General features: G+C 44.0%; 2 protein-coding genes across 2 annotated transcripts in view; one reads left to right on the top strand and one right to left on the bottom strand.

Annotated features, from left to right (window-relative positions):
- The window catches only part of LOC311271337 (uncharacterized protein), a gene marked incomplete at its 3' end in the record, with an annotated part of 304448 nt that overhangs the window by 212665 nt on the left and 79283 nt on the right, over nt 1-12500 (top strand). The gene's annotated exons all lie outside the window — the stretch shown is intronic.
- asap2b (ArfGAP with SH3 domain, ankyrin repeat and PH domain 2b) overlaps nt 1-12500 on the bottom strand; it is a 28892-nt gene that overhangs the window by 2613 nt on the left and 13779 nt on the right. The window contains exons 8-23 of the mRNA XM_084376761.1: nt 11321-11396; nt 11024-11110; nt 9710-9813; nt 9370-9439; nt 6659-6746; nt 6516-6564; nt 6267-6433; nt 4975-5108; nt 4477-4571; nt 4216-4405; nt 3774-3859; nt 2737-2852; nt 1735-1802; nt 1084-1191; nt 772-1006; nt 379-483 (exon numbers count right to left, since the gene is read on the bottom strand). Coding sequence (XP_084232887.1) covers nt 379-483; nt 772-1006; nt 1084-1191; nt 1735-1802; nt 2737-2852; nt 3774-3859; nt 4216-4405; nt 4477-4571; nt 4975-5108; nt 6267-6433; nt 6516-6564; nt 6659-6746; nt 9370-9439; nt 9710-9813; nt 11024-11110; nt 11321-11396 — 1778 coding nt within the window. The remainder of the gene's footprint in view (nt 1-378; nt 484-771; nt 1007-1083; nt 1192-1734; nt 1803-2736; nt 2853-3773; nt 3860-4215; nt 4406-4476; nt 4572-4974; nt 5109-6266; nt 6434-6515; nt 6565-6658; nt 6747-9369; nt 9440-9709; nt 9814-11023; nt 11111-11320; nt 11397-12500) is intronic.

The raw sequence follows: 12500 nt of genomic DNA, 5'->3' as shown, positions 1-12500 counted from the left end.
GATCGTTTTCCTGTTGAAACTCTCGGACAGCACTGGAGGAATAAACACCATCAGGTTCTGCTCTGATCCGGAGCCGTGTCCCGACGGGAGGAGAGCTCAGAGGTTACTTTTAACTCTTCACTCCTGTTTATCAACCTGACTGCAGCACACTGTAAAAAATATTACTGTAATTTTACAGAAAATGACTGGCTAATAATTGCAGTTGTTGTTTTCATTATTGTTTTTCTGTAGTTTTATTGTGAAAAGGTTTTATTTCCTGTCATTTTCAGGTCAGAGGTTTCAGCTGACCTCTGCAGGAGGTGGTGAGCGGATCTTTAATGTGTCGATGTTGTTTATGTTGTTATCATCAGTATGAAGCTGACAGGAAGCGACACTCACCGTACATGGAGGAGTTCCTCTCAGGGGTTAGAGGGTTGTGGGGGTCGGAGGACGACCGCTGTCTTCCTACCGTTTCTATGCCACCGGGTTTACTGGGTCCTGAACCTGCAGGGACTCAAAGAAACATGTTCTGATCGTCACTTTTTGATTTAAGTGAAAGACAGAAAGTGAAGCAGGGTGCAGTCTCAAATAAAAGCCCCCCCAAAACACACAAACAAAAAATATAAGTTAGCTTCTAATAATTATCATTTCAGTCAATCAGACGAAAGGCTGAGCGACCGACGGACCACAGGCCAGAACACAAGCGTCTTGTCGGAGGGAGTCAGAGGAGATATTTCTGATCTAAGTGTTGAGTCTCTTGGGTTTAGCTAAAATCGACTCCCAGCCTCTGACCTCTGTTGGGTGCTCTGGGCGGCAGCGGTGGCGTTGGTCCCGGTGGCGGCAGGTTGAGGTCCAGCATGGTGCCGTAGGTCTCGTTGCTGATCATCATACTGGGCACCTGAGACCGCTGTTTGTCCCGCACCAGGCCGGCGGCGTCCCGGGCCAACGCCGCCAGGTTGGGCTGCAGTGGGCTGCTGCCCGGCATGAAGCAGCTGACCGGACGCTCCTCGCGGCGGTTAGGGATGGGCTGCAGGGAACAAGACTCGTGTCAACACATCATCATCTCCGCACGTCTGTGAGCTGTTTAACATAACACCAGCTGACCTTGTCCTCCATCTCGTCCTCGCTCTCATCCAGGTCCTCGTTCTGGAGACGCCACTCGTACTCAACATGAACGTGGACGTTAAACTTTCCTGTCTGAGCCTGAGTCAGCTGAAACAAACAAACACATACAGTGTTTTTAATACAAAATGAAGGAATCTTAATTAATAAAGCACCGTTCAGACGGGTTACTGCAAATATATAAATATATATAATATAAACAGGAAAACAATCAGGGACCAACTCACATGAATAAAAAGAAAATTAAGACGTGAAAATAAAAGAGATAAATAGTCATGAAAAAGTTTTTGTGATGAATATGTCAAAACTTACCTGTGAAAGATTGACTGACTGTTTTTTATTAGATCACAGCGTCTCACTCCAAAATAAACAGTAAAAAGTGAATGAATCCTGTAATTTCAGTATCAAACTAAACTCACATTTATGTGAATTTACCACAATGTATTAATGTTGGTTCATGCAACTTTCGGTGTCTGGACCTAGCTTAGCCTAGCATTATTTTGTTTTAATTATAGATATATACGTCTAATATATATAGAGAGAGAATATAGAGACATCTTCTCAGATTAGATAAACAAAACAACTAATCTCATAAAAGAAAACACATAAAGACAAATATATAACGAGTCTCACCAGTTCTTCACACTGAGTGTGTCGGAGACGTTTGGCGATGTCCAGCGGCGTCTCTCCGGCTTCATTCGCTGTGGAGACAAACGAGCTCAGGTTTGTGTTCATGCTGTGGGTCTCTCTGCACACCTGGAGCCTGAACTGCTGTTCCACCTTTACCTTCCATCAAGGCAAATACATTTAAAGATGGCTGATGACGGTGCAACAGGGGATAGTTTCAAACAATAAACTATAATTATCAGGAGAATGTGAAGAAACAACGTTAATGATTTGTGTTGAACTTGGCGGTTGGTCAGTTCTGCATGTTGCATATTCAAAGGTGCAATATGTAATAAAAAAAAGGCCCTTTGTTGAGTTCACACCTCAAACAAACAGGGGGCAGCATATTACCAGAGTAACTGCTAGGTGCTGCCGTTAGCTAGTTAGCTCAGCTAGCTGTGCAGCTAGCGCTCCAATTAGCTGACTCTGCCTGGACTTGGAGCTCAGAGCTCTGGGGAAGTGGTGGTGTTGTTCGCTGTCAGACTATTGCCTCGTGTACAAAGTGGCTGGCATGCTAACGTTAGCATGCTAACTTCAACAGATATCTCTGCAGAACAGTACGAAGACGTCTTTGACACAATGTCAACACTGTTGTTTCTTCACGTTCTGCTGAATGTCGTTAATTTAAGTGTTTTACGCTAAAACTACATATTGCACCTTTAATATGCTGATATTCAGAATCGTAGCTTGTTAGCATGTTAGCATAGTGTCCGTTTAGATTTATCCACTGTAGACTTTAGGTTACTATGAACTGTGGCTGTTAACTCTGCTTCATTCAGACCAAACTTACAAGAAGCTGAGTCGGACATTTCTGACACAAAATGTCTGCCTCCATCATGACAGTTAGATCTGAATAAGATCGACAGTGATTCAGTGTCTTCAGCTCCTCTGTTGGTTTGTATCTGGATTAAAGCTCATGTGATGTATCATGTGTCATTAAGGTTCAGTTCATTGTGTTTGTGTTCTCACTGATGGACACTGAAGCTTTTCCTCTCAGCAGCAGCTTGAGACACTCGCTGTTGTCCGTCAGACAGCAGTAATGCAGCGCTGTGCTGCCTCTGGCCGTCTGCTTGTCCAGGTTACCACTGAAACACACACACACACACACACACACACACACACACACACACACGTCACTAACACTCTTCTCCTTAATGCACACTTGACCCAGTTCGGACTTAAACTTAGAAATGATGTCCCGGTTCTGATCGGGTTCATTGACGCCAACTGACACGGTGCTTTCAAGATCTTTTAGTGAAAACAGGACGCTACGCTGTACACGTCTGTGATCAGGGTAAACAGGCAAGCTGTAACCATGGGAACAACTAGTAAGCATGGTTACACAAACTCAGTGGGTCCGGTTCAGACGTCAGGAACAGAACGCCTGTCCGGGTCGGGCTCGGTCACAACTGACCCCGATTCTACTTGGAAGCTGCACATCCTGAACATGAACAAAAGCCTGTTGGTTCTTAATAAAAGCACCAGATAAAATAAAACACCGATCAGACGAGTTCACAAATATAAACACAACAATCAGAAACTGATGCACAAAGTTTATAAAGTGAAAAATAAAAGAGATGAACAGACGTGGAAACAGTTCAGAAGGTTTTGTTTGGGTCGTGTTAAAATAATCAGCTGCAATTCACTCTGAGAGGAAACAGTCAGTGGAGCTTCAGATGATTCAGTCAGAAACACCTTCAACATTATTTATCTGATTATTCATTATTTAAGTTCAGTATGAAATAATATTTGTGACTAATGAATTCAACAGTGTATTAATGTCTGTTTCATAAAAAAAACCTCTTGAACAAACAAGTTTGATTTTCTGGACTTAGCCTAGCCTAGCATCGTTGAGCCTAGCCTACATTTGCTTAATTGTTGTTCCTGAGCTGTTTTCTGTCATTGCATTGGTAAATGTTCATGTCAGCGTAACTCGCTCAGCTGTCGTCACTAAACGACCGTGACACAGGGACGGTTTCAGACATTAATGTCTCTGCAGTTCAGACCTGTTCTGGGCGAGGAAGTCCACGATGTGGAGGGAGTTTCTGTCGCCCATACGGACCGCCAGGTGGAGCACCGTCTCTCCAGGTTCCTGACAGAAACACACACAAACTCAAACACCACCCACACAGATGGAGCGAGACCAAACATCATCACATTCACCGACCGACCTCACTGCTGCCGTGTTTAAAACCACAGAGACATCAGGACAGTTTGAGTCCGAGTCACGGAGGGAGAGCGAGCTGAGCTTCATGACACCGTGACAACAACACGTCTGTGGGACATTAATACTTAGTTTTCATCTTTTCTTCTTTAACTGGCAGAGGCAGGATGCGGCAGCAGCTTCTCTCTCGGTAATTATTTATCTATGTATCTCTGCCCCGAACCTTTTTTATTTTGGACCCCACAAAGTGAAGCTTATAACTTGAACTGTGGTTGTAGTCGTACGTGTTCGTTGGGCTGTGAGCTGGCCTCCATCAGGTCCACCCCCTCAGCGTAGACCTGGATCAGAGACAGGATGTCTCTGTTCCTGACGGCCTCGTACAGAACCTGCAGTCTGGACGCGGCGTCGGCACAAAGTCGCAGAGCAAAGCGCTTCTCCGTGTACTTGGCCGTGATGTAGTCCTTCCTCATCTGCCTGCAAAGGACAGAGACAGTCAGAGTTTGTCTGCCTTCACAGCTCAGACCTCCTGTTTGCACGTCACTCACATGTCGCTGGTCGGATTAGGTTTGGTGACGTCCTGCGCCGACAGGTCTGCCTCCATGATCTCGTTGAAGCTGGCATTTCCCACGTTCTTCGCCAACTTAAACACAACATCAGCTGTAATGTTAATACTGAACGACAGTTAATGATCTGATGAACCAAAAGAGTCAGATTTTATTTAATCAGTGAAACTGTCAGAAGATTAATTTTGCTTTTGAGTTAAACGTTCTACACAACATACAATTATATACCTGCAAAAAGTACAATTTTGAGGTACTTGTACTTTACTTGAGTATTTACATTTTCAGTAAGTTTACACTTTTCCTCCACGACATCTTGGAGGCAAATATTTCAGTTGGCAAACAACAAAACTTCACAGAACCAACTGAGGAGAGACGACAAACCTGAGCCTTCCTGAAAAACTAACAACAGACCCACAGAAGATATTCTGAGTCGACGCTCAAATTTCCGTCTCTCTTCAGGAGACAGTGAAGTAGACTCACCAGCAGCTCCGAGGTTCCCAGGACATCCAGGTCCAGACTCTGGATCCTGGAGTAGTGGACCCCCATCTCCCTGTGGATCCCCGAGCACTCGATACAGATCAGGACCCCGAGGTTGGTGGAGAGCCAGGTGGGAGCTGACGGGACGAGACGGAGACGGTTTAAATGTTCTGGTGTCAGACTGAAAGATCTCAACAACTGTTTGGACTGGACTGGGTTCTGTTCAGGTGTCAACTGACTTCAGTGTGACTTCTAGCGCCACCAAGAGGTTGACAGTTGTGTCCTTGAGTGAAATAAGTGATTTTTACTCATGTACTGCACTCACGTACAATTCAAGGTACTTGTAGTCTACTTGAGTTTTTCCATTCTCTACTTCTTTATACTTCCACTCCACTACATTTTGGAGGTAAATATTTTACTTTTTACGCCACAACATTTATTTGATAACTTTAGTTACTAGTTACTTTACAGATTACATGCCAACCTAGACCTCCATGGATGAATGAGACCCTGTACAGGGCAGGTGTGGCAGGTGTGGTGATGTAGAGAGGAGGGAGGAGACTGCTAACTGCAGAGCGGACAGGAAGTTAGCTAAAACACCAACAAACAGAGGACAGGACCGCCCCCCGGTGGCTGACTGCAGTACAGCTCAACACCCCGTGTCTTCATCACAGTGGCTGTGTCTCAATTCAGGGCCTCGAAAGCCGCGTCCACCGTTGTTAAATGGGACGGTCCAGCCTTGGGAGCATTTCCTGGTTGCGTCACCAGATGTTCCCGCCCCTTACCCTTACATCACGATTTCTGCCGCCCAGGCCCGCGAAAGTGATGATCTACGCCACATGATGTCGCAATTTTCTTTCTGTCTTTCTTTTTTGGGCGCAAAGACTCTTGGGATATGGGAGGGCGCGAAGGATGCAGCGTTGTGACGTAATTGGCCTTCAAATGCGCACTTCTGCAGCCCCTGAATTGAGACACAGCCAGTGACTGTGACTCCATGTTTGTAGTCCAGGCAAACTGAAACAACAACCTGAGCTGCTGACAGACGGCTCGCCTCAAACTCTTCACTTCCTGCAGCAGCAGCAGCTTCACACTGAAACTCTGCAGCTTCCTCTTCTGCAGAAACTCGTCTGACCGACAGCTCAGGAATGTTACTGCAGCTGTGTACAAGTACACAGTTCACCTCAGACACACTGACACTGCTGCTTCCTCTACAGCTGACAGTAGTAGAAGTAGTACTGTAGTATTGTAGTAGTAGTACTGTAGTATTGCAGTAGTAGTACTGCAGTAGTACTGACCAGCAGCTCCACAGTCGCAGCAGCCGTCGTTGCCGCTCATCCTCTTCACCTCTCCTACGATGGCCTTGGTCAGCTCCTGGACGATGTTGTTCTCGCCTTCGTTCTGGTCGCCTTTGAACGCTTTGTTCAGCGCCTCCTCTTTACTGTTCTGCAGCACCGACATCCAGCTGGACAGACAGAAGACATCAGGTCACAGTCAAACAGAGGTCAAAGGTCAGGTCAGGGGGGGTCAAAGCTTCTACGACTTACATCTGACACTCGGCCTCGTCTTCAGCTTGGAAGTGATACGTGCGGTCGTCTGAGGAGGAAACAGACAGGAATGAGACAACAGACGAGAGGACGAGACGATGTTTCATGTGATTCTGACAGGCGAGCGTGCGTCTGCAGCGTACGTGAGAACAGGTCGAAGCTCTTCTTCTCGTCTGGATTCCTCTTCACCTGGCAGGTGAGCAGGTTGAGCTTGGCTGGAGGTCTGTTAGCCTGAGAGACAAGAAGAAGGGCAGAGGGTGAGTGTTCAATATCCAATGAACCAGTGAGACATAATTAAACAAATACTCTGATGTGTCCATGGTGACCAGATGAAGAAGCCTCAGACTGCTGTGGTCCTCTGACTTCTCCTCTAGCGCCACCAAGAGGTTTACATGTTATTAGGGCTGTAACGATTCATCGAGTTACTCGAGTTACTCGATTACAAAAATTGGTCGAGGCAAAAACTCTGCCTCGAAGCGTCGTTAAATTCCTATGACGCGCAGGGATCTTGAATGTTCCACACGGACCGTTGTTAATACTACTGCGTAAAGTGCCGTACACGGACACGGAGAGCCCTCTCCGTCGCCGGAGAGCCGGAGAGCCTCTCCGTACTCTCCGGGCGCGGAGTGTCCGGCACTCCGTCGCGGGGAAACGGAGACGGCAAGGGCTGTGATTGGTCCTCTAAACTCACGTCCTCACGCTGGTTCTCCAGCAGGAGATTGCATTGCGTATCCGCCACCACGACGGAGAGCTGCGAAGGCTCGAGATGACATGCCAGAGCAGAATCAGTTTGTGCGCGTTTAAAAAACGTAGGTATGATATCTGCTTTACAGACAGTTGAGACCGACGGGACATGTTCTCTCTCTCTGTCTGTCTGTAAGTGTGTGTGCACGTGTGTTTGTTTACGTCGGTCCGGAGCTCCTCCCTTCGTAAAACAGAGCGGAGGAGAATTGTAGATGCGCGACGATGAAGAAATTATTAATTAAATGAACACGGTCCGGACCGGTTCTATAGGAAAAGTGACCTTAAATGACTTCTGTTGTGATTTGGTGCTGTGTATAACATAAAATTATATATAACACAGCATGCGTGCACACACATAGGTTGCTAGGTTACCATAGCAAATAGGCCTATCCCAGAGATTATATATTATTTGTTAGTAGGTGGTTAGAAGGTGCAATCCCTTTTTGTAATGTTGTATAAGACAACACTAAGGCAAAATGGCCGTTACTATTTAAGTTTGTATTGATTCATAGTGTTACATGTTATACATGTTTTACAGTAAGTTGAAACTGTATTGTTATTTAATTGTTTGCACTTGCACTAAATGAGTAAATTGCAATAAAGTTTTGGAGCCAAATGTTGGAGTTGTAAGAAATACCTCTGTTATTTAAAGAAATAAAAGCCAAATGGTTGATCATTTTACAGCCACATCATTTTCGTCATGCATTATTTGTTTTGGTTGTTTAAAAATGCAAAAAATATATATATACGATTAATCGATTAATCGATCGATAAAGTGCTAGATTAATCGATTCCAAAAAGAATCGATAGCTACAGCCCTACATGTTATCTTTGTCTACTGGATGGATTGTTGAGTTTATTCATGTTCCCCTCAGGCTGATCCTCGTGACATCATCATGAACACTAGTTGTTCAGAGTCACTTAGACCCTGTTCACACCTGACATTAACAAACAGACTCCATGTTTCTGCTCAAAGACAGAAAGAAGTTCATGTAGAACATTTGCTGAATTTACAAGAAGGAACAAATCAGTCAGAATCAGTCAGAGACAGAGTTTCACACAGTTTATAAAGTGTCTCCAACTCAACAACTCACTAAACAGACACATTTGTTAAGGGAGTCTGGGGACAAAGAAGTCGCCTATACTGGTTACTGTTTAGTGTGTTTGTAAAATGTGACATGTTTAGATCAATAACATGTTTCTTCTTTCATAAATTGAGTGTAAATGGTGAAATCAGTGTAAACAGTGTGTTCAAACAGCTGCTAAATGTTGGCAGGTAAGACTTTAGCACTTTAGACACAGAAGCAGACAGGCTGGTACAGCCATGCTGCCACAAACTGACACTTTGTACAAGGAAACACACAACTGACTGTTTCATTTAATGCTGAAGTTACAAGAAGGAGACAATGATTCAGAGTCTGTCAGAGACAGAGTTTCACGTTTGCTAAGTTTCTCCTCACTCAGCGATCCTCTTAAAATTGTGCGATTCATGAAGGGAGTCTGGTGAACTCCTCGTATAACATTTTCTGAATATACAAGAACTCAACAACACACTAAATCGAGACATTTTTCAAGTGAGTTTGGTGACTTTCTCCTAAGAAGAAGCCTATATTATCTGTCTCACTGTGGTCTGAGTGATCGGCTGTACTGTCGACCTCGGATCAGGTCAGTCAGGACGGATGTTGAGACCAGGTCTGAACCGGCCTCAGTTTGATGGAAAACCACATAAACAACAGTTTTGTGAAACTGATATGAGGTTTGTGTTTCTGAAGGCTGAAGCAGAGACAGAAGCCCCGCCCCCCCACCCTTCTCTCCTTCATCCTTTTCCTTATGCTCTTCCTTCTCCTCCTCTTTCTCTTCCTCTGCTGCATGCTCTGTCCTGATTGGCCGTTTGACTCTTCATGTAAAAACTTCAAAATAAAAGAAAGAAGGAACAAAAAGAAGAAAAAAAATAAGAAGCTAAATAAAAAAAACTGAGATTTTCTTTCCCCAGTTAAAATGAAAAGCAAAACCCAGAAGGAGGATTTTAATTGGCTGATGGACATGCAAGCGGGAGGGTGGAGCTTCTCATGCAGCTGGACCAATAGGAGAAGAGGTTGTGGTGTCTTACCGTGCCGTGGCAGATGGTCAGGAAACCGTTCCTCACCGAGCACTTCCTCTTCTGCCACACTTTCCTCAGTCTGAGGACGAGACACGAGTTATTGAGAACACATTATTGATCCTTTTGTTTATTTCCTGTTAAATTATAAAAATCAATCAGTCAATGATCATAACACATAACACACTAAACTAAACAAAGAGCTATAATCAAACAGAACTGAGTCAGGACTCTGTGGGAGTTTCCAGGGGTAAACAACACAGCAGCAGTGTGAACAACTCTGCCCCCTGCAGGCAGAGGCTGTACAGGAAGTGATTCTCCTGTGGGATTGTGGGACACTGAGTTCACTCACCCCTCGCTCTTCTTGTAGAGGACTCCGGAGCGTTCGGTGCCGTGAGCCTTGTTGCCCTGCAGCTGATGGAGGCTGTAACCTGCATTTTGTTTGGCCTGAGCATCCTGTGACCAATCAGGAAAAAGCGTTAACCTCCACATTCACGGTACGTCAGATATAATTTACTCTGACCCCTAACCCCCAACCCAACCAACCATCCAACCAACCAACCATCCAAACAACCAACCAACCAACCAACCGTCCAACCACCAAACCAACCAACCATCTAACCAACCAACCATCCAACCAACCAACCATCCAAACAACCAACCGTCCAACCAACCAACCAACCAACCAACCAACCGTCTAACCAACAAACCAACCATCCAAACAACCAACCGTCTAACCAACAAACCAACCATCCAAACAACCAACCGTCCAACCAACCAACCAACCAACCAACCAACCAACCAACCGTCTAACCAACAAACCAACCATCCAAACAACCAACCGTCCAACCTACCAACCAACCAACCAACCGTCCAACCAACCAACCAACCAACCACCCATCTAATCAACCAACCGTCCAACCAACCATCCAACCAACCAACCATCCAAACAACCAACTGTCCAACCAACCAACCAACCAACCATCCCACCAACCACCCAACCAACCATCTAATCAACCAACCGTCCAACCGACCAACCAACCAACCAACCATCTAACAAACCAACCATCCAAACAACCAACTGTCCAACAAACCAACCAACCACCCATCTAATCAACCAACCAACCAACCCACCAACCACCCAGCCAACCATCTAATCAACCAACTGTCCAACCGACCAACCAACCAACCAACCGTCCAACCAACCAACCATCCAAACAACCAACCGTCCAACCAACCAAGCAACCAACCGTCCAACCAACAAACCAACCAACCATCTAACCAACCAACCAACCAACCAACCAACCAACCATCCAATCAACCAACCGTCCAACCAACCAACCAACCAACCGTCCAACCGACCAACCAATCAACCATCTAACCAACCAACCATCCAAACAACCAACTGTCCAACCAACCAACCAACCAACCACCCATCTAATCAACCAACCAACCAACCACCCAACCAACCATCTAATCAACCAACCGTCCAACCGACCAACCAACCAACCAACCGTCCAACCAACCAACCATCCAATCAACAAACCGTCCAACCAACCAACCAACTGTCCAACCAACAAACCAAACAACCATCTAACCAACCATCCAACCACCTCCGGTGTAAACCTCCCTGGTAGTCGTAGTAACAGTAAAAACAGGTTCCGACCTCTTTGTTTTCCGACTGCAGCGATGTTTTCAGGACGTCTCGGACCTGAGTCAGCTGTTTCCTCTCTCCATCCTGAGTCTGTTTAATCTGAACACCACAGAAGAAGAGACGCATATTTTATACTTATGATATAAACTTACTGATGGCCGCTGTGTTTCAGATGATTTGTGGTATTTTTCAGAGGTGGAATCAAACACACTGTTCCGAAGTACAAATTCAGGCTCTTTTACTTTTGACCTTTATAATTTTATTTTATTGTTTCTCAAAAGGCAGAAATGAGATTTGTGCTCCACTCACCGAGGTCAGGTCTGTAGCCAGTTTCTCCACGGAGGGTCTAAGGCTCTCCACAGCCTTCAGTCCGTCCTGGAAAAAACTGAACAGACAAAAAAATATGACGGAAAAAAAGACTAAAGTTACACATTTAAAAAAAAAACCCTGCAAATAATCAAATTCATATAAAGAACTAATCTATAAACGTGTGCTCAGTTATCGCCACATCATTTTGTCCTCGTTGCTGTTGAAGGAAAAAAACAGTAAGAAAAAATTGATGAAATAACTCTGCCGACACTGCATTAATGTGACATAAAGTAATAAATCTGTTTGAACTTTTCTCTGTATTTATCTACTTGTTGTGTAAATTCCCCCATTTATTTAATTTCCCTTTTTTTTTTAGAATGATTAATCCTCCCTGTTTATGTCCTCAAAGTTATTTTATTTCTGTATATTATTTTATTTTTGTATCTATTTTTACATTTCTTTATCCACTTCTGTGCCATTTTGCAAATAAAGGGGCTGTAAACTTCACCTATTGGTTGATCGACATCAGAGCGCGTGGATCGATATACATGCCTCGCTCCCACATCGATTTAAAAATGAAACGGTAAAGAATAAAATATAAATGAAATGGGAGAGAAATAAAAAGGGGAATTAATTCAGAAGCAGATTAAAACAGAATTATCAATTTTACACATTTGATAAATTAATCAAAGCCTACATTCTTTAAAAATATTGTTTTTTACTGCCATATTTATTCATGCATTGATTAATTTCTTTCTTTATTTGTCTTTGATGTTCAGCAGTTTCGGTCCTCCATACTCTGTTGTTCCAAAAATACAGAAATAAACATACAAAATTTAACAATGAATTAGAAAAATTGAAAGCAAAAAGTTAAGGAATTAATACAAAGGTAAATAAATACAGGAGCAGAACAGAAATATCATTTTATGTCACATTTTATAAATTCATTAATGCCAACATTTATTTTGAATATTATTAATCGAATGCCATATTAATGCATTTATTGAGTTCTTTCTTTTTCGATTTTGGCAGCTCTGGTCCTCCATACAATAATATATAATAATGTGTGTAACTATTACAGATATCAGAGTCGTATCAGACTGTACAGGAGGATCAAAGGTGTAAATCCTCTGACGATGAGGATTTCTGGATCTTTCTGATTGGCCTGTTTCTGACGTAC

This window comes from Pagrus pagrus (genome assembly GCF_965226575.1).
Source record: "Pagrus pagrus genome assembly, chromosome: 16".
Classification (NCBI taxonomy): Eukaryota; Metazoa; Chordata; class Actinopteri; order Spariformes; family Sparidae; genus Pagrus; species Pagrus pagrus.
This window is presented reverse-complemented; position numbering and strand designations above follow the sequence as displayed.